At 38.2% G+C, this 22,352-nt stretch overlaps 1 protein-coding gene across 9 annotated transcripts in view; it reads right to left on the reverse strand.

Moving 5' to 3' along the window:
* The window catches only part of TJP1 (tight junction protein 1), a 308,695-nt gene that overhangs the window by 13,282 nt on the left and 273,061 nt on the right, over positions 1–22,352 (reverse strand). For 7 of the 9 annotated variants that reach the window (XM_073303696.1, XM_073303695.1, XM_073303693.1 and 4 more), the window contains 6 exons: positions 21,959–22,312; positions 21,250–21,501; positions 19,743–20,642; positions 19,311–19,405; positions 18,407–18,631; positions 3,669–3,841 (listed from right to left, as the gene is read on the reverse strand). In XM_073303696.1, coding sequence (XP_073159797.1) covers positions 3,669–3,841; positions 18,407–18,631; positions 19,311–19,405; positions 19,743–20,642; positions 21,250–21,501; positions 21,959–22,312 — 1,999 coding nt within the window. The remainder of the gene's footprint in view (positions 1–3,668; positions 3,842–18,406; positions 18,632–19,310; positions 19,406–19,742; positions 20,643–21,249; positions 21,502–21,958; positions 22,313–22,352) is intronic. The other 2 variants (XM_073303700.1, XM_073303698.1) reach the window with 1 other exon arrangement.

Below are 22,352 nucleotides of genomic sequence, written 5' to 3' on the forward strand. Positions count from 1 at the left end.
ATGTAAAACTTTAGCGCCTACAGGTCCACTCTGTCCTACTTCAGCCAATCGCTCAGACCAACAAGTTTGGTTACAATTTGCAGGACATAATGCTGCCCGCTTCTTATTTACAATGTCACCTGAAAGTGAGAACAGGCATTCGCATGGCACTTTTGTAGCCAGCACTGAAAGATATTTACATGCCAAATATGCTAAACATTCATATACCCCTTCATGTTTTGGCCACCATTCCAGAGGACATGCTTCCATGCTTATGATGCTCGTTAAAAAAATAATGCGTTAATTAAATTTCTGACTGAACTCCTTGGGGAAGAAATGTATGTCTCCTATTCTGTTTTACCCACATTCTGCCATATATTTAATGTTATAGCAATCTCGGATGATGACCCAGCGCATGTTTGTTTTAAGAACACTTTCACAGCAGATTTGACAAAACACAAAGAAGGTACCAATGTGAGATTTCTAAGGAGATATATAGCACTCGACCCAAGGTTTAGGAATCTGAAGTACCTTCCAAAAATCTGAGAGGGATGAGGTGTGGAGCATGCTTTCAGATGTCTTAAAAGAGTAACACTCTGATGCGGAAACTACAGAACCCAAACCACCAAAAAAATGAACCTTCTGCTGGTGGCATCTGACTAAGATGATGAAAATGAGCATGCATCGGTCCACTCTGCTTTGGATCGTTATTGAGCAGAAACCATCATCAGCCTAGACGCATGTCTTCTAGAATGGTGGTTGAAGCATGAAGCGACATATGAATCTTTAGCGCATCTGGCACGTAAATATCTTGCGATGCCGGCTACAACAGTGCCATTCGAACACCTGTTCTCACTTTCAGGTGACATTGTAAACAAGACGTGGGCAGCATTATCTTCTGCAAATTGTAACCGAACTTGTTGGTCTGAGCGATTGGCTGAAATAGGACTGAGTGGACTTGTAGGTTCTAAAGTTTTACATTGTTTTATTTCTGAATGCAGTTATTTTTTGTACACAATTCTACATTTGTAAATTCAACTTTCATGATAAAGAGATTGCACTACAGCACTTGTATTAGGTGAATTGAAATATACTATTTCTTTTGTTTTTTACAGTGCAAATATTTGTAATCAAAAATAAATATAGAGTGAGCACTGTACACTTTGTATTTTGCGTTGTAATTTAAATCAATATATTTGAAAATGTAGAGAACATCCAAAAATACTTAAATGGTATTCTATTATTAACAGTGCAATTAATTGCAATTAGTTTTTTTAATCACTTGATAGCCCTAATTTGCAGTAGATGTAGTGGGATATGATCATATGTTACTCACAAAGTTAGCATTAAGGGTTTCAGAACAGCACTGAAATTAAGCTACTGTTTAAAAGAAACATTATTAAAATTATATTTTTAAGAAATATAAAGGCTTACTTCCCATTTCTGGTCCTACACAGCCATGGCATAGGAATTTATAGTTTTCAAGAAATGTAGGACTTGTAGCCTAGTTTTGGTCTTCTATAAAAAGTGTGTTACATTTAGGTATGTACTTCTTAGATGTCAGCCCTGCTAGCTTCCTAGTTGTAGGACAAATATGAAATTCAAAAATTAGAGTTAGCTTAAGTTTACTTAAGAAAATATATTTATGTGTTGTGAAGAAAGGCCCTGACTAGCAAGTAGAATGAAGGCCTTGAAAATAATAAGATATAAGGCCAGAAGGAATAAAATAGGGAGGATTTCTGATTCAAAGAATAGCTAATGAGAGAAGTGAAAATTTCTAAAAAGAAGGCCTCTCTCTAGCCAACAGGGATAACTGCAGATGGTTTTAAAAAAGACAAAAAAAAGAGAATCTGTCTTAAAATGAGCCAACATGACCCTTTCCTAGCCAACACACCAGTGTTAAAGCATACGTGAACCAGGTGCAGTGGAAAAACCTGTTGCAAGGAGAAGGGGAAGAAAGGAAATCTTATCTGCATTAAGACTGGAAATAAGGGTAAACTGTCACAAATTGGTTTGTAGCTGAAGTCAGTAACTGGCAATATCATATCACTTGTTTGTTAAAGAGGATAAAAAAAGTAAATTATTGAAGGGTTCATTGCTAATACTTGTCTGACCACACCTGAGCCAACCAATACGTGTTTAAGAACCCCTGGGTTTTGCTGGTTTGTAAGCTTGTAAGTGTTTTGTTACTGTTTGAATGTAGTAAAATGCTTTACTTAGGCTTTTTAGGTAGGTTTAGAGTAATTGTATAAGTGCTATTTTGGCCTTTGGGTTGAATAAAGGAATTTATGGTTAAATTAATTTTTAGTGGTTTCCCATATTAATAATCTCAAATAATAATTCCAACTCTAGTATACTTCATAGTGGTATGTCGCCTACACTTTTGTTACCTGTATTAGCACATGTACAAATCATACATAAAACAGCATGTCTTTCCATAAAACATATGCCTAATTTACACAGCACAAATTTGCTCTAACCTTTTTATGAAATGGAGTAAAACAAAGCCACAAGTAGCTGAAGTGGCTGGAACCAAACAACAGATGAGCTACACTGCAACATCATCATAAGCCTAAGCTAAAACAAAGGACATTCTTTGTTAAGGCTGCCTAAACAAAGTAGAAAATTCTCTATTTTTGGGACTTGAGAGAGAGAACACATCATACTCAAAGAGTTGTGGGGGATGAGGAGGAGCTGGGAGACTGCCTATAAAGGAGAAACCAATAACTATGAAGACTAATCTGCTTTATCTCCGTTGAGACTGCTAACATGGAATCAACTACAATATAACAGTTGTTGCAATATGGAATCTTTCCCACAAGAGGCTCAGCTACCATCAAATTTTTTCATAGAACTCAGTAGAGTCTCCAAATTGTAAAAATATAACATTAGCTGATTGGTCCAGATTTCAACTAGTTCAAGTCCCGTAATTACTGTATGTCAGTGGTTCTCAAACCAGAAGTAGGTGTATACCTGGGGGTATGTAGAGGTCTTCCAGGGAGTACATCAACTCACCTAGATATTTGCCTAGTTTACCAGCACGCTACATAAAAAGCACTAGAGAACTCAGTCCAAACTAAAATTTCATACAATGACTTGCTTATACTGCTCTGTATTACTATACACTGAACTGTAGGCACAATATTTACATTCAAATTGATTTTATATGGTAAAAATGAGAAAGTAAGCAATTTTTAGTAATAGTGTGCTGTGATACTTTTGTATTCTTATGTCTGATTTTGTAAGCAAGTATTTTTTAAGTGAGATGAAACCTGGGGGTATGCAAGACAAATCAGAATCCTGAAAAGGATACAGTAGTCTGGAAAGGTTGAGAGCCACTGTACTAACTTATACATCCAAGTCCCTGACAAATAGAGATTATTGTATCTTTAAGTGTAAGTGGTCTAAGCAAGATTCCCCATTAATTGAAATGATTGCATCTTTAATCAACACTTTTATATGAACCTATTGGTTCTAATTCCCCAACTAATTTAAATTTTTTTACTTAAACTTGGGTAGAAATTATCGCTGTGACAGATACTTCACGTGCAAGAACTGAATAGTTCAATTTTAAAAAGTTTGTGCAGTAACTTAAGTCTGTACTGGAGAATAGGAAGCTAGGCAAACAGAACACTTGCGTAAATTCAACACTGCATTCTATTAGACGTGCCAACTTTCAGATTTCATACCCTCAGAAAGTGCAGACTTGGGATGTGCCTGAAGTAGTACGACAGGATTATTAATCGACTGAGGTTGAGTATACTGTACTGGAGGTAGGGGAGGAGGAGTAACTTGAGGAACGGGCTCATAGCGCTTTTCACCAACAGGTCTATCTGGGGGCTCAGCATCAGTAGGCTTCCCCCTGTTGGAAATAAAAGAAAAACAATAGGCTGACTTGTCCAATTTTACAAAAGTTTTCAGTTTCTGAATTCACCATTGTTTCTCCTTCTATAATACCTATAATTTTCATCTCTTCCTATGAACATTAACAGTTTCTGTATAACATTCAGTCCTAAGTACAAAACGTTCATTTATAAGCACAAGAGATTTCAAGACAACACTGAATCTTTAAAAAGATTAGTAATACAAACCAAAAGATGGCAAACAAAAGGCAGATGACATTTTGGGTGTATTTTTGTGATGTTTTGCTCTAAATCCTTTGTTTTCAATTTAGTTTGGGTGGATTTTCAATTGAAGAACTGTGCTATTATTTAGGTAGGTATTAAAAAATAGTTTAATTTTAAATTACCTAGTTTTTTTAAAAAGCATAAATTGGATGTGCTATAGAAAGATTGATTTCTGTCAGAACTCTTCTAAATACACCCGATATTTCAACAATGCCATCTTAATTATAAATGCAATCAGCTTAAGCTTCACTAGCTTTATGTGCATAAATTTTAGCTAGTTAAATAAGCAAGCAATTTAAACTTAAATTTCAAATATTTCTCAGGAAATGGCCAATTTTCAAAAATACCTATAGTTTTTGGCTATCGTAACTTAAACCTACTTTCAAAATTATTGTGTTTAAAATTTTAGGTGCACATAATGCCTGTGATAAATGTAACAGTGAGAGGACACCTTAAAACATCCTCACATCAACGGCAATCTTACCACTTGATGTTCCTTTTCAAGTAGTCATAGCTAGTGTAAGAGCCAAGAAATCTAGGTGATGGCAAAGCAAACAGCAATAGAAGAATGAAAGAAAAATGGTCATTCTATCTTAAGCACATTATTTCTTCATACTTTGAGTTAGTCCTAGAACTGTTAACATGACAAGACATTGTACAAAGAGACAGAATTAAGTTAGTCAGCTAGCATTCTGACACAAGACCCTTACTGTATATGTATAGTGATCAGACGCTATGCTTAATATGAAACTTTTGTCTATGAATTACAGGCAGGTGAGGCCTCACAGTAGATAAGTTCAGGTCAGACTGAAACAGAAACCTTCATTATATCTTGACCACTACTTAGTTAGAGTGCAATGAAAGAATTTCAGACCGTCATTCTACTTGACTGTAAATAGAATTTTAGTATTCTGAATTTGATATACTGTAGGTGCAATGCATGCTTATCTTATCCTGGGGCTATTTACTACACATATGCTGTTGTCAGTATTGCACTGCAAATGACTGGCTGAGAAAGTTTTTATAGTGAAGAGTTCAATCTTATTCCCAGGGAAACTCTTTCAGCTCTCCATTATCAGTGTCCACACATTAAAAAAAGATTTCTGGTCAGCATTACCATGTCCTGTAGTTACTCTCCCAAATAACGATGATATTTTAATTCTGCCTACTGGGAGAAGAAAGGTGAAACACACACTCTCTCTCTCTCTCACTTCATGGTTTGTGTTGTGTTGATCTTTACTATTGTGATCCCTTTTTCTTTCTTGGGGAGTTGGGGACTACAATCAGGGAGTAGAAAACCTGAAGTGGAGCATCCACAGGGACACTACTCGAAAAGAAGAATTATCCAGATATTCTGCAGGTATATTGTTCTAAAAGTTTAATATTGTTTTTATCATTGAGAAAGCAGCAAAATTTATGCAATAAACTGAAAATTACTACTAGCTCCATTTTCAATTAAAATTTGGGAATATTCCTTCCAACATACATACAACTCCGCTTAATGTTAATATGCGCGAATTTCAGTGAGAATGGACCTCTTCCCTCTCTATGGAGTACTTTAAAATTGTCCAAAAACATCACTTATGGTCGGTCATATTTAAAAAAATAAAATAAAGTACAGAGGCTATTCAAATAGTGTTCTCTTTCTAATCCACATAAATCAGATGCAAAGATGAAAACTAGCCTCTAACTGAAAAGAGCTTTGATATCACCTCATCTATGAGTGGCTCTCAGTTTTTATTTTGGTTACTTATTTTAAGGCAATTACTAGCTATGTAGTTGACAATTGATCGAACCCATTCAGCTTGTAGGACTACAGTCTGATATAGTGGCATTCACAAGTATTCTACTACAACATTTAAAAAAATTAACCTAGTACAGATTTATAACTATTCGATAGACAAAAAAAAAACTTAGCCAGTTTAGACTTCAAAATGTAGACTGCATCTGAAAACAGGATCTCTTTGGAAGGAAGAGTATTCCACAAAAATGTAGCTTTATTTTAAATGCACAAGTTTTATTTTTATTTCCTATTTTATTATGGTAGCAGGTAGAAGCTTCAAGAAAGAATCAGGGCCCCATTATGTTGGGTGCTCTAGACTGGTAGTTATCAGACAGTCTTTTCCCACTGACAGAAAGAAATTGTCAATGAATAACCAACATACTGAAGAACAAACAGTAACTCATTGTGAAGGCACTGGGAGCAATGGGTAATGCAACTGAATAAATGGGTAGAGAACATTCTAGAAAATTAAGAGAACATTGGCTCTTCCTGAAAGAATGGACAAGATCCCACGTGGTGCATTCTATGGTTCCCCCCAATTTGAACCCCAGAATACTGCTCAATTTGAGATTAAAAAAAAAAAATCTCAAAGATTTTTGAGGCGAGATCACTCAGTTCTGCCTCAAGGAGAGAGCTACTCTCTTTGCCCATTCCGATACGGGTAAGATGAAACATAAAAGCAGGACACCCGCAGTCCCAACCCTGAAAAATGCTGTGAGGAGATTGGACTGGGATGGCCACTCTCACAGCTAGTAAACAAGGCCTGTGACTGCAAAAAGTCAATTATCCTCATTTTAAGATCTGAAGATGTCAGTATTGTAAAAGGGCACTTTGGAGCTGGGCACCTGGCCAACGGCCACAACTCTCCGGCCACCCAACTCTGAAGGCAGTGCAGAAGTAAGGGTGGCAATACCACGAACCCCGCATAAATAACCCTTGTGACCCCCGCAACTCCCTTTTGGATCGGGACCCCAATTTGAGAAACTCTGGTCTCCACTGTGAAATCGGTATAGAATAGGGCTAAAAGCACACAAAAGACGAGATTTCAGAGGGAGAGACCAGATTTCACGGTCCATGACGCATTTTTCATGGCCGTGAATTTGGTAGGGCCCTGTCCAGGGGCTCCGACAGGACTCCCATCCCTCATGTGTTTGGGGAGGTGGGAAGCGTCAGATACTGCACTTGGTGGCAATGTGAGCCTCCCCAAAGCAGTGGTGGTGTTAGCCACTGATGGAGAAGGAACGGGGGCAGACGACACAAACTCCAGAAGTCTGGCCACAGTTCTTCTCCTGATTGGGAGAGAGAGGAAGGTAGGGTCCCTGAGGTAGGGAAGGAACTATCCTATGCTCACTGTAACAATGAGGAAAAATCCACTAAAAACACTTCACTATTTTAAGTATATATTTATAGATAAGAAGGTTATGAAGAAGCTTTGGACACAGAAGATTCTGACTCAGGCCATGCTGTAGTGAGAAGGACCTGGAGAGCTGTGGGTCCGGACTGACCCTTATGCCCTCAGTACAGAGCACGAGGAGAGCAATGGGCGCAGACCAACAGACACTGCTTGCTAGAAATCTCCAATCTCAGAAACATGAAGCACATGTGTACCCACGTGTGGAATACCCAGAACTCAAATAGGAATCTTTACTTTCATCAGGTTTTACATAAAATTGTACAGATATTCCCGCCCCCGCCCCCCTGCCCCGTTTATATTCTTGTAAGAACATCCACAATGTATCTGAGGTTAAGGCTTTGTTCTCCTCTAATTTACACCATTTTTACACCAGCTACACTGACTTTAATTAAGCTACTTATGATACCAGGGCCAATGAAAGGATCATCAAACTCATAGGCTGTCTACATTGGGAAAAATTTACCAAAAAATTCTCACTGGTTCCAAAACCTGCTGCAGAGCACTTTCGTAGAGTGGTGGCTCTGGCTTCTAGACTCACTTTTACCACTCTCTTAGTTAAGCCTGCTGAAAAGTAAATTTAATCAAAATGGTGTTATATATCCAGCTGCAGGTCCCTCACCTACACTATGGCTCCTACCACTTTTCAATAAACATCCTTTCATCTCAGTGGTAGAACAGTGCACAGAAATGGATATTACTCATTTTCTACTTTTGTGACAAATCTACACAATTTGTTCAAGTTGTTAAAATAAAGCCACTTTTTTCATACTGCACAACTGGAGGAATATTTGTATAAGTTTTCCCAGGGTAGAGAAGGCCATGATTTTATCCTAAGATATAAACCCAACTCAGAGACAAAGTTTTCAAATGTTATTTTTAATCTTTGTTCTACCTTATGTGGACAAGACTGTAATTTGTCAGTTGCTGATAAAGAAGTTAACAATAGGTGCAAATGACCGAGTGCTGAACACAGTTTAACCTCAAAGTGTAGAGGTGGCCAAATCATGTTCATTGTTCAGGAATAGTGATGAAGCTGACCAGAAACAGCCAGCAGCGTTTCAGAAAGAGCACCAATGAACTTTTTAAATTTGCAAGGTCTAATATTACCCCTTCACTACAGGGCAACCAGAATAATTCTGAAAGAAAACTTATGAGAGAAAGAAAAAGTGAACAGCAAGACGAGACTGAGTAAAACAATACCTTCAAACACATGACCTAAACCAGGGGTCAGCAACCTTTCAGAAGTGGTGTGCCGAGTCTTCATTTATTCACTCTAATTTAAGGTTTTGCGTGCCAGTAATACATTTTAATGTTTTTAGAAGGTCTCTTTCTATACGTCTATAATATATAACTAAACTATTGTTGTATGTAAAGTAAATACGGGTTTTAAAATGTTTAAGAAACTTCATTTAAAATTAAATTAAAATGCAGAGCCCCCGGACCGGTGGCCAGGAGCCGGGCAGTGTGCGTGCCACTGAAAATCAGCTTGTGTGATGCCTTCGGCATGCGTGCCATAGGTTGCCTACCCCTGACCTAAACCTAACAGTTCAAAACAACCAGCCTTTTACAATCAACCTTTAAATGAAAGGCCACACTGCATAAGGAGAGTTTTGCTCTAGTGTCTATAATTGAGAATATACTCTCCTAAGCAACAGGCCTATAAAGCAAAGGAGAAGAGGGAAGAGACAAAACTATTCCATGTACTACAACTTCTGACAACTAGAAGACACAAATGTGACATTACCCTTACAAAGGAGCTTCACTGGTGCCACATATTTTCTAAAATGGACTTTTTGGCTTGATTTCCCCATGAAGAATGCCTGATTGGTGAACATAAATATGATGAATAAAAACATTTGTACACATACATTTCTCAGTGCTGAACCTGTAACGTGAGATTCTTTCAAATGTAAAGTTACAACTTGACATTTCTTATAAAGGAACACCAAACCATTCAAACTGCTAAATAGATAAGTTTGCTTACAGTAGAGAGTTTACTGTTACCAAGCAGACAGATTTTATTACTTACTTTACTAGTCTATTTTGTTTCCAAAACAGCTATGTAAATTTGTTAGGGGCAGGAAAATGTATATAAAATATTAATACAAAATTTGTCAGTCAATGGATGAAAAATATTTTAAAATTAATGGAGTCTGCCTACCCGATGTACAGTGAAACTGTAAGCCCAGATCCAAAAACGTACATTTCTTCTAAATACAAAAACCATCAATAAGACAAGTGCTGAGTTATAGCATTAGAAATTCATAATTATGTGAATCCTCACACAGAAGACTCATGTCAGTATTTAACTTTGGCTTGTCATAAACAACTGTGTTGCATCTGACCAAAATGCACTGCTCCTGTCTAAATATTAAAATTATTTTAAGATTATGGCCCTACAAAGACTTATACAAATGTTTAACCTGAGGCATAGCAAAAGTCCTGTTGACTTCAATGGGGCTATTCACACTGCATAAAGCTAAGCAGGAGCCTCTCCTCAGGATCAGAGCTTCTATGTGGTTTTTCAAAGCAAGTTGCCAAGAAATTTATAAAAATAGACATTTCATACAGCAGATATCTAGATGTGCAAGGTGCCTTCATGAGGTAAATATAAACTGGGAGGGGCAGAGGAGTAGACATTCATTCTAGGCTCAGAGTTTCTTTAACACCACCACTCCATTACTTGTTGAATTAGTAATTTCTTATCTATCAGTGGCTAATCGTCTATATACTATATGAGATTTGTGCAAAAATATTTAAGTCACTTTCTTGCTATTGGTGAGTAAGAAAAGCCAAATATCATAAAACATTAGCAAAAATAACTGGATATTGGGATGAACACAGATCATGATTTTAATATGCAAAACCACCAAACCCAAAGTGCTGTCGCATTTAACTGTACACAATGCATTCATGTCAGATCTCTTAGGTGGCTCTACTTTTAAGATGTCCTCAGAAGGCCCTCCCTCTCCAACAGCTTCAGAGGTTTATTTTAAAATGTTAAATACTCTAGTAGGTCCCCTTACAAAGTCTGAATAGAATACATGAAGATCACATACTGAAAAGCTACTCTCTTCCTTAAAAGCATCCGGATTAGCACCACAGGAATTTCAGCCCAAAAGCTATTTTCCCCAATCGGAAATGTGAAGAGAAGAGATGAAAATGCCTCCCCCTTCCCATAACCACATCATTGTTGTTGAAACGTTAACCATTAACTCTCGTGAATTTAATTAAAATTACTAATACAATCCCCATGCTAATAGAGTTTAGGATAATGGGTAAAGTTTTCCGAAGTGCCTACTTGACTTAGGAGACTAGATCACATATTTGAAAAGCTCCTAAATCCCATTGAAAGCCAATGGGACTTCAGTTCCTAGGTACTTTTGAAAATCTGACCCATCATGATGCTGTTTATGTGTTATAGTATTTCCCCCCTTTTCTCTTCAGTAATACGATCAATGAACACCATTACATGGTGGTTTTATGCATACGTATTTCCCCTTTCCCTGTTAATACCACCATGCAGTTCTAGTATCATTACACTTTTGCTGCCCTTTTATCATAGCCCTTTTATCGACAGTGGACAAAGAATAGCGAAATACTTGCCTAGTGAAATGCCCCTTACTGTACTGCAGTGACCGTTTAATTACAATAGCTAATGTAGATGAATTAATCCCAAGTGGTGGGTCACTTTTGTCTTTAAAATGTTTCAATTTTTTTTTAAAAAACCAAGAATTTCCCTCCTGTATTATCCATTCCTACCTCATTTACCCACCACCTGCTTTTCTACAGTGATATCAGGAACACTGCCAAGAGCTCACTGTGAAAGTAGACAAAAGCTTTTAGGAAAAAGATCCAATCTCTAATTTTTTTTCTCTGCTCTTTGAAAAACTGTCTTGAACCTGACAACTTAACTGAGATCCAAAAGACATAATTTTATGACAGAATTGCCTATTTGCGAACAGCACCAACAACTTAGTCCCTCATCTCCAGAGCACAGTAAGTGTCCTGTTAAATTCTGATGAAATCTTACAGCTCAGCCAGGCCTGACTTTGCTCAGCCATTACTACTCCCACCTAAAGTTGTTATTTTGTTTACAGTTATTTGTTTGCATTTCCCTCTTACAAGTCAGAATGTTCATCCTCTCAGATTTCACCATTTTCTGTTTGGTAAATGTGAATTTCTTCTAAAAGAACAGACACTAACCTCAGTTTGTTTAAATGCAAGCATCTATGATGGCAGCACAAAAGATTACAGATGAGGAACTATAGCACTTGTTCATTGATACTGCAAAGCCACATAAGAGTGTATACTCATTTCTCTCTCAATATATACTTTGCATTCGTAGAACATTCCCCATCAGTGTAGGGCAATTGCTGGAGGTCAGTTAAATTTGGTGCCTGAATAACAAACATTTTGTATGTTAACTATGCAAACTTGCACAAGCTCACTGAATTATCAAACAGCAGTTACTGTACTTATTTTAAATTGTACTGGGGAAACTAGCTTTCTAGTAAAATTTGTGCTGCTTTGTCTAAGACTACTTGGATTGTCATAAAAGCTTAACAGAGAAACAACATTTCAAAACACCTTAACTCAAACTGCTGCTTTGTTCTTTTTATACACTAATTTATTATAAATGGAGCTGAACCAATAATTTTCCATGAATGATTTATCTAATGGAGCCTCTTTCTACTCACAGATCAGGATTTCCTCAAATATTTTAATAAAATTTTTATTTATTTATTTATTGCAAACTTTTGCACCTCTGCACAGATTGCAAACAGGTCCCTGGATTTTCCAGGGTAGTAATTCAAGCTGCATTAATTGTGAATGGCCAAAATAGCACCAGGACACTGTTTTCATTCTCTGACCACAACTGCTTCCTATGCCAATATTCATTTATACAGATTTAAAATTCAGCTTATGCACATATTCATGTAGATGTTGAAACTGGCAATCGGTGAAGATTCACACCAGTAAAGGCACATGTATTTTCATTAAAGGTGAACACAAACAGGGGCACAAGCACGGCCAAGTAAATTTTTAAAAGTGGTTATTTGTGGAGAGTATTTTTGGCCATCTTTGCCCAGTTCTAACTATTTTTTTAATTCCTCAAGTTGTACAAACTATTATTTAGAAGTTACTATAACAATATTAACAACAACAAAAAACCTTAATGGAAGAGGGATATTAAGGTACCATTAGAGACTTTTTTTAGGTTCCTCCCATTTCTAGTGTTTGTCATGAATCATCCAGAGAAGAAAGCTATTAAAATGCATTTCAGTACTGTGGTTTGGTTTGAAAACTATTTTTCGTTACACTCCTGCCTCATTTCTACCACGAACCTTCGTTATTAACTAGAGTGATTTAGCTCATTGAAAAGGAGTACTTGTGGCACTTTAGAGATTAACAAATTTATTTGAGCATAAGCTTTCGTGAGCTACAGCTCACTTCATCGGATGCATTCAGTGGAAAATACAGTGGGGAGATTTATATACATAGAGAACATGAAACAATGAGTGTTACCATACACACTGTAACCAGAGTCATCACTTAAGGTGAGCTATTACAAGCAGGAGGGGAAGGGGGGGGAGGAGGACCTATTGTAGTGATAATCAAGGTGGGCCATTTCCAGCAGTTGACAAGAACACCTGATAGGTTTCAGAGTAGCAGCCCTGTTAGTCTGTATTCGCAAAAAGAAAGGGAGTACTTGTGGCACCTTAGAGACTAACCAATTTATTTGAGCATAAGCTTTCGTGAACTACAGCTCACTTCATCGGATGCATGCAGTGGAAAATACAGAGGGGAGATTTATATACACAGAGAACATGAAACATTGGGTGTTTATCACTTCAAAAGGTTTTCTCCCCCCACCCCACTCTCCTGCTGGTAACAGCTTATCTAAAGCGATCACTCTCCTTACAATGTGTATGATAATCAAGGTAGGCCATTTCCAGCACAAATCCAGGGTTTAACCAGAACGTGTGTGTGTGGGGGGGGGTGTGTGTGGAGAGGTTTTAGTTGTGGGCTGAAGGTGATGGCTAGTGGCGTTCTGTTATTTTCTTTGTTGGGCCTGTCCTGTAGTAGGTAACTTCTGAGTACTCTTCTGGCTCTGTCAATCTGTTTCTTCACTTCAGCAGGTGGGTATTGTAGTTGTAAGAATGCTTGAGAGAGATCTTGTAGGTGTTTGTCTCTGTCTGAGGGGTTGAAGCAAATGCGGTTGTATCGTCGAGCTTGGCTGTAGACAATGGATCATGTGGTGTGGTCTGGATGAAAGCTGGAGGCATGTAGGTAGGAATAGCGGTCAGTAGGTTTCCAGTATAGGGTGGTGTTTATGTGACCATCGCTTATTAGCACCGTAGTGTCCAGGAAGTGGATCTCTTGTGTGGACTGGTCCAGGCTGAGGTTGATGGTGGGATGGAAATTGTTGACATCAGGGTGGAATTCCTCAAAAGCTTCTTTTCCATGGGTCCAGATGATGAAGATGTCATCAATGTAGCACAAGTAGAGTAGGGGCATTAGGGGACGAGAGCTGAGGAAGCGTTGTTCTAAGTCAGCCATAAAAATGTTGGCATACTGTGGGGCCATGTGCGTACCCATAGCAGTGCTGCTGATTTGAAGGTATACATTGTCCCCAAATGTGAAAGAGTTGTGGGGGAGGACAAAGTCACAAAGTTCAGCCATCAGGTCTGCCGTGACATTATTGGGGATACTGTTCCTGACGGCTTGTAGTACATCTTCATGTGGAATGTTGGTGTAGAGGGCTTCTCCATCCATAGTGGCCAGGACGGTGTTTTCAGGAAGATCACCGATGGATTGTAGTTTCCTCAGGAAGTCAGTGGTGTCTCAAAGATAGGTGGAAGTGCTGGTAGTGTAGGGCCTGAGAAGGGAGTCTACATAGCCAGACAATCCTGCTGTCAGAGTGCCAATGCCTGAGATGATGGGGTGTCCAGGATTTCCAGGTTTATGGATCTTGGGTAGCAGATAGAATACCCCAGGTCAGGGTTCCAACCTCTCCAACACATCATCAAGGATCTACAACCTATCCTGAAGGACGACCCATCACTCTCACAGATCTTGGGAGACAGGCCAGTCCTTGCTTACAGACAGCCCCCCAACCTGAAGCAAATACTCACCAGCAACCACACACCACACAACAGAACCACTAACCCAGGAACCTATCCTTGCAACAAAGCCTGTTGCCAACTGTGTCCACATATCTATTCAGGGGACATCATCATAGGCCCTAATCACATCAGCCACACCATCAGAGCTCGTTCACCTGCACATCTACCAATGTGATAGATGCCATCATGCGCCAGCAATGCCCCTCTGCCATGTACATTGGTCAAACCAGACAGTCTCTATGTAAAAGAATAAATGGACACAAATCAGACATCAAGAATTTTAACATTCAAAAACCAGTTGGAGAACACTTCAATCTCTCTGGTCACTCGATTACAGACCTAAAAGTTGCAATTCTTCAACAACAAAAACTTCAAAAACAGACTCCAAGGAGAGACTGCTGAATTGGAATTCATTTGCAAATTGGATACAATTAACTTAGGCTTGAATAGAGACTGGGAGTGGATGGGTCACTACACAAAGTAAAACTATTTCCCCATGTTTACTCCCTTCCCCTGCCCCCCCCCACCCCACTGTTCCTCAGATGTCCTTGTCAACTGCTGGAAATGGCCCACCCTGATTATCACTACAACAGGTCCCCCCCGCTCTCCTGCTGGTAATAGCTCACCTTAAGTGATCACTCTGGTTACAGTGTGTATGGTAACACCCATTGTTTCATGTTCTCTATGTATATAAATCTCCCCACTGTATTTTCCACTGAATGCATCCGATGAAGTGAGCTGTAGCTCACGAAAGCTTATGCTCAAATAAATTGGTTAGTCTCTAAGGTGCCACAAGTACTCCTTTTCTTTTTGCGAATACAGACTAACACGGCTGCTACTCTGAAACTTAACTCACTGAAGATCTGATGTGCTCAGTGTTGACAGACACTTATACATAAGGTCTAGATTTTTAATCAATAAAGGTCAGTAAACAGATTTCACTGTACACACACAAACCAATAAAATATTTTCATTGATAATAATCAAAATTTACAGAGCAGCAAAGAAAAGTGATTCTTGAGAATTTATCAGAGTTTGAATTAAGGATAATTAGTTTGTGTATTTTGACCTGTAATGCTGACAGTTTGTGTTTTAGTGGTTAAAAGATTTAACTTTTTGAATCTCAACCTCAATGCCATTAAATAATTGTCTGACCTCCCCATAATTTCTCCCAACTATGAAAATTTAAATTGATAAAAATTGAAAAAACCCTTAAAAGTAAGCATTGATATGCAGTGAAATTATAAAAAAGTAAAAATCAAATTCTAGCAAGCCTGCTTATATAAATTGCAAAATATCAACAACTTTTTAAGTTAACTGATGAATATTTGAGATTTGTTTTAGTAGCGTTAGCTACATCTTTTTTTAAAAAAAGAATTGATTCCTCAAAAACAAGATATATGGATTACTCAAAAACAAGAGGTTGCAGACCTGTAAACAATTTCCCATCATCACCACCAATTAGCCCCACATTTATTTTTGGAAAAATAATGACATATATGGAGTTGTGACCAACGCATGAATATTTTGGAGAAAGTTACCAACCAAGCCTCAGAGCATGGTCTAGAAATTGGCTGAGTAAGAGGGAACACTCATTAAAACAAAAACCTCTAACTTGCGAACAGTATCTTATGTGCACACATACACACAAAGGTATGTCTTAAGAGTCAGTACTAGGAAGCATATTGTCTAATTCATTTCCTTGCTTTTCTAGTCTTACTGTCTCCATCAATTTTCCACTCTTCCTGGTATGTTTTCTTATATTCTTTCCCATGTGTATCCCTTTCTTGGTCTTCTAATGGTTAGTACTCTTTCACAAGAGAGAGCAGCTTTCTCTATCATTTCTGAATACTCAAGCTGTCTCAGTCCCATACATGGCAACACTACTTTTCTTTGTAGCCATTTTATGTCACTTTTCTGTATATTGAGGCCTGAAGTTACCCTCAACAACACACACAGAAAAACAAATAGCTCAGAACTACCACCAAAGAATGGAAATGTCATGGGACACATTCAGGTGTGAAGCAGAAGTGAAAATGGTCCCCTTTTCAGTGCCCTGCTCAGGTGCCAGCTGCTCTGGGGCACCTAATTTGAATTCTGAGCCATTAAACAGATGCATTTATTCATCATGCTCTTCCAGTTCACAAAGACATTGCTATTTTGAACTTTCAGATGTGCATACATATTTTAGTATGCTCAGCAAGTAAGTTACAGTAAAGCCATTTATAAGGAGGATAAACATATTGCTGTTTGCATTAGTATAGTTCTTTTCATTATGGATATTAAAAACCTTTACAAATATTAATTAAAAAACTTACAGAACCTCCTTGAGGTATCACCACTGCCAGCCACTGTTCCTCAGGGTTTTGCTGTATGGTGATGGAATCACTTGCTCAGGGCGTACACCCCAAGGGGCAAGAAAATTCCCCAGTTTTGCTTTGACAGCACAAGGCTGAAAGCCCTAGTAGACTTCTGGGGGCCAGCTGAGCTGTTTAGGTCACTTCTTATAATGTCTGGAAACAAAGAAAGGGACTCCTTTCCTCTATCAATAACTGGTAGGTGGTTGAAGTCTGTTTCTTTCTTTCAGAAGATATAGGGTAGGATGAAAAATAAAGGGGATTCACAGCTACCTGGGAAGCAAAGATCATGGGTCACTGAACACATTCCTCTCCTCCTTTAGTATCATGTGGGAGGAGCAAACAAAGTAGATCATTGCAGATCTCCTACCTAGACAAGTAGCCAGCTAGTAACTAGATGATTCATACCATTCAGTAAGATTTTTCCTTTTTTGCTTTGTATAATATACTTGGTTGACTTTTGAAATTTTAGGTTCTCCTCTCCCCCCACCTTTAAAAGATATCATGCAGCAAATTCAGTAAATCATTTGGAATTTTATGTATCAAGCCTCAACTCATGGACTGCTGTTTTCCCACAGATTCTTGTTCTTTCCCTGATAATGTACCTACACTATCTTTACTCTGTAATTGTATCTAACACTGAACTTTAGTGAATTCACCCACCGTTGGTCTAGTGCTGTGATTGTTCTAAAATTTCCCTAAAATCCCTCAGCACACACAAAACCTGTGAAAAAGGTATCATTTTCAAATGGAGAAAGTGAAGGTCAGAGAGGTGAAGTGTCAGAGTTAGGAATAAAATCCAGGTTGCCGTGACTCAGTCCACTACTCCAGACACTGGAGGTCACAATAAGGTAAATGGGTAGAACAAGTGACTAGGAACCAGACATCCTAAACTACTGAAAGAGCTTGGGAAAGCCTACTGACTACCTGGTGAAGTTCTCAATTAAAAAACAGAGAACGTAGTAAAAATGTGTGTGCGCACGCACATACACCCCCACACACACACACCCCATATGTGAGCTAAATTTGTGTTGGAGCTTTCATACAGTTTCTGTACAAATGTTCCAAATCAAAGAAGTCATCCAATACAGGAAAAAGATGTTTCCATCTACAGAGAAAGACGTCTAGCATCATCACATCCAAAACATGTAATGAAGTTGCTCTAGTCTTAGTAAACATCTTATGGCTGATTTGTTTAAGTTTGTGCCTGCAGAACAAAGTTACTTAGAACTGCAATGGAGTTCGAACCTCTTTTCTGGAAGATATTTAATTGCTCAGCATACCTTACGCTAAGAGAAAAACTCTCTACATTGCACTGCATGTGGGTCTAAGGGCCAGTAAAATAAACTGTTCGGCTCCAGAAGTCTCTATATTTCATTAAATTCAGCCAAGACACAAATTCAATAATTTTATGTTTTCAGACTAACTTCAAACAAATAAATGTTCTTGACACTAAAACGGTCTTTGTTACACAAAAGCTATGCTTTTTAATCAGGTACCTGGACATCTATCTTGGTGGTTATAGAAATTCATACACAGTAAGTTCAGATTTACTCCTAAATTCCACCTCACTTTAGAAACAAATGAATAAGACAAGATAATATGAAAGATCTTACTTAGAATAGTTAGTAAAGTTCAGTTGATTCTGAGGATGTACTGGCTTAACAGGCTCAGGGTGATGGGAGGCAGGAACCTGTGTAGAAGGCTTATTTTCAAAACTTCTGCGATCAAAGTATGAAAGCTGCTTTCGATAGTACTCTTCATCTTCCTCAGGATCATAGTGATTTGAACGTACTATGTCTTCAGATGGCTTCACTTGAGGTCTCTGTGGTTCTGGGGCCCTAAACGGCGATGATGGTGATAATAATAATAAATTAATAATGCTTTGCTTTCTTGTTTGTTTGGATTTTTTTTAGCAGTTGTTTGTATTCTAATTAGAGTTCCACATCCCAAATGCTTCTTTTAGCTAACCACAATGCAATTTAAAAATAACTCTCCTACAACTACATAGAAATATATTACAACTGCTTCTCAAATAAAACACTCATCATTTGCATAAACAGAATTGCATTTAGTTGGCAAGATATGGAAGCTTACATATGACTAAACAGTGGACTGAGAGCAAAACCTTTCAGCCTTTAACATATACTGTATTGAGATTAATTAGCTACGGAGGTTGTATCACAGTAAAAATCCCTTACCATCCCTTCGACTTTACCCATTTCTAAATTATCTAGACTAAATATTAAAAAGGTCTCCAACTTGCTGCTGTCTTTTCTTATGCCATAATTATTTCTTAAAAGGATCTGAGGAAAATGGCACAGTGAAGTTCACTCAATCTTGCATCAGAGAACCCTTTAAGACAAGTGTCTTGGCGGCCTCTATTACAGATATGACACTCTGATATAACACTTCTACTGTAATTTTAAATACACAAGCAGAAATATCTCACCATTGAAATATCTACTCTTTTACTATTAGATTACATATTTGTGTGTTAATGAGAAATGGTACATTTACCTGTAAATTGTTTTGTCATGTTCATACTGATTTTGAGAGGTTGGTTTGGAACCACTCACTGTGGCAATAGTAGGTTTAGGTGCTAGTTCTGGAGGCTGTAAAAAAATCAAACACATGTAGATTTATGTCATGACATTCCTATATTTAGAATGTCTCCATGGTATTCTTTTAAAAGAAAACCACGTGATTCAAAGTATCAAAATCTGAAGAAAGGGTGCATTTAGGATAGCAAATTCCCCTAAATAAAACGTTCCACTTCCTGTTTTTAAACATACAGTATACTGAAGTTAGGTAGCTAAGAAAGAACTCCCTCTCTTTATATATAGAAAGACTTTACTGATTCTGGTACAACCTCCTTTGCTACCTAATTTCAGTATACCATCAGTTTAACAACAGGAAGTGGAAGCTTATTTATACGTATAAATTATTTACCTTGACAGCTGGTGTATCATTAGGATCCTTGATTTTTTCCACCGACGCTGATCTTTTGTTTTCAAACATCTTAACTCTAGTTAGCACTGATTGTGGTTTCATGGCTGGATCTTCTTCTTCCTCTGTTAGAGTTGGTGATGTAGGCAGTGGTTTACTGTTGGAAGGCAGTACTTCCGGTTTAGTTTGTGATGAAGCGGGGGGTGGAGTAGGAGGCACACCTGCAGTGCTATGAGAAGGCTCATACTGTCCTGCTTTAGCATTAAATCCTTGTGGAGGGCCTTGTTCATAGCCCCTCACATGTGGATCGAAGTACTGCTTAGGTTCAGGAGACTTAGATATTGCTGAAGGGTATGTCTCAGCTTCTGGTTTATACCTACTATGAATATCATACCCAGCAGCGGGCTGCTCTTCATATCTCAGCTGTGGTAGACCGAAGTTTTTAGGTGCAGGTTCATAGCGAGGCCTGCTGTCATAAACCATTGGAGGTGGTTCTTCAAAGCGAGGTTGTGCAGGGTAGTAGCTGCGTTCTGTGCTCTCGTCTGCATTTTGTCTGGGGTTATAGTCCCTAGGAGGTTGGTTATCATAAGGTGGTCTCGGCTGGTAGGGCTGTTTTTCATCATAATATGCCCAGTGGTCCTCATAGGGAGGTATATGGTCATCATAATGTAGACGAGGGTCATAACCATGGGAAAACTGATCTACATAGTTCGTAGAATCATACCTATATGTTGATGGCTCATACTCTCTGCTGGGTTGTTTCTCTGCATACTGAACCTGGGATTCATAGATCACATTTGTCTCTCTCTCCTGTCTCTGTACTGGATGATTAACTGCTGGTTGTTTCAAGACATAGTTCTGTCTTGGTGCCTCCTCGCTAATGTATGGATCCTTTTTGTATACCTGTAGAAAGAGGACGTCTCATGTGTAACATGAAAAAAGTGATTGTGCCTACATTTATTTAAAGTGCTACACTGGAAGCAGAAGTAGATAAAACTAGTTTAGGGGTTTATTTAAATTACAGGGAAAAGCAGTCTTTATTTTTTTAAGAATGAATTTTTCCAAACATTAAAATTAAATTCCCATATTCGTATTCATACCCTGATCTACTCATTTTATAATTATCTGTTTCCATTTAGTATACTGGAAACCATAAGGCATGAGATAAGTTTAGCATCATTTTGAGGACAGCACAGGTTTTTGACAAAGGCTCATTAATGAACAGCATAGAATGTTGACAATTTAAATCAAATATGCAAACAAAAATAAAACCAATCAGACAAAGCAACTTTCATTTAAAATTTCTTGTTTTCTAGAAAAAACAGGATGTACAATTTGAAGCCATGCAAACAAAAAATAGGATGATTCTTAGCAATTTAGATGCGCTGTTGTATAGTTCATGAACCCTCAGAAAAATCAAAAGGAATCCTCCAATAAGGAGCAAAAAACCCCAGTCATGTGCTAGCTTGATGTATAGCAGCAAATTAGTGCAATGAGGCAGCACAGGTACCTTTGCTGGATCTATATGCGGTGATAAGGATGATGGCTCTTGATCTCTTAGCATTATGTGAACTCCCTCAGTGCTTGGTGTTCTTAAGGGGCCAGCTTGTAGTTGAAAAGAGTTGTAAGGAGCTGAGGTGGGCTCCTCCATTCTGACATTAGTTAAGTTTACATTAGGATTAACAGCAGAAGGTGATGAGGTTGCAGGGTTTGTTTCAGGCGACGGGGAAAGGTAAGGGCCTGCAGGTGAGGCTTCTGCTTTCTGTGAAGTGTTTAAAATATTTTAAATATAGTGCTCTTCTATAATGCTATGACTTTAGTATCATTTTTAATATAGACTGGAATGTTTCGATCAAACATCTACTACATGTATAGTTGTTTAAAGAGCACTGATAGAAAGTATCAGGCACTAGCACTTTTCAGCAGTTTTAGAAATTCATTATATCACTTTTCACAAAATGAAGCAGATATCTAACTATATAAAATAGACTGGAACGTCAGATAGACTGGAACGTCAGATATTTTCACATCAAAATAAATCACAGCCTCTTTATATGAACCCCCGCCCCCCCAATTCTCTAATCCATTGTGGCATTATTATTGGCAGCTTCTGGTGCGCACTCACAATATTGCTAAGGACTGTACACAAAAGTCCCTGCTCCAGAGAGCTTACACGCTAAGGAGAATACCGCCTATCAAAATGTAAAGTTGTTGCTTACCGGTTGAGAGGCAGCTGTTTTAAATCCTGGAGAGTCTATTCTATGATTTGGCTGGGTCTGAGCTTGCGGTGCATAAGGAGGATATGTTTGACTTTCATGATGCATTCCAGAGGAATCCTCTCTTACAGGTTCAGAGGACCGTGTAATAGCAGATTCAGGAGGAGTCCCAACTTCATCATTGAGAGTTTCATCAAGTTCTTGATCAGTGTAGGCACCCCCTTCTGTATCTGTGTCATCATAGTCTGAAGTGTGTCTACTATCTGTGCTGTACATGGAATATTCACTACCTGGAGCTGACAGGTAGGAAAGGCGATCATCGTGTAAGTCAAGGTCATCACTTGTAGCACCATCTGCCTGTGTCAAACAAAATTAAATTAAGATCTTTAATCATTTT

The sequence above is a fragment of the Lepidochelys kempii genome, chromosome 10 (genome assembly GCF_965140265.1).
Source record: "Lepidochelys kempii isolate rLepKem1 chromosome 10, rLepKem1.hap2, whole genome shotgun sequence".
In the NCBI taxonomy this organism is placed as follows: domain Eukaryota; kingdom Metazoa; phylum Chordata; order Testudines; family Cheloniidae; genus Lepidochelys; species Lepidochelys kempii.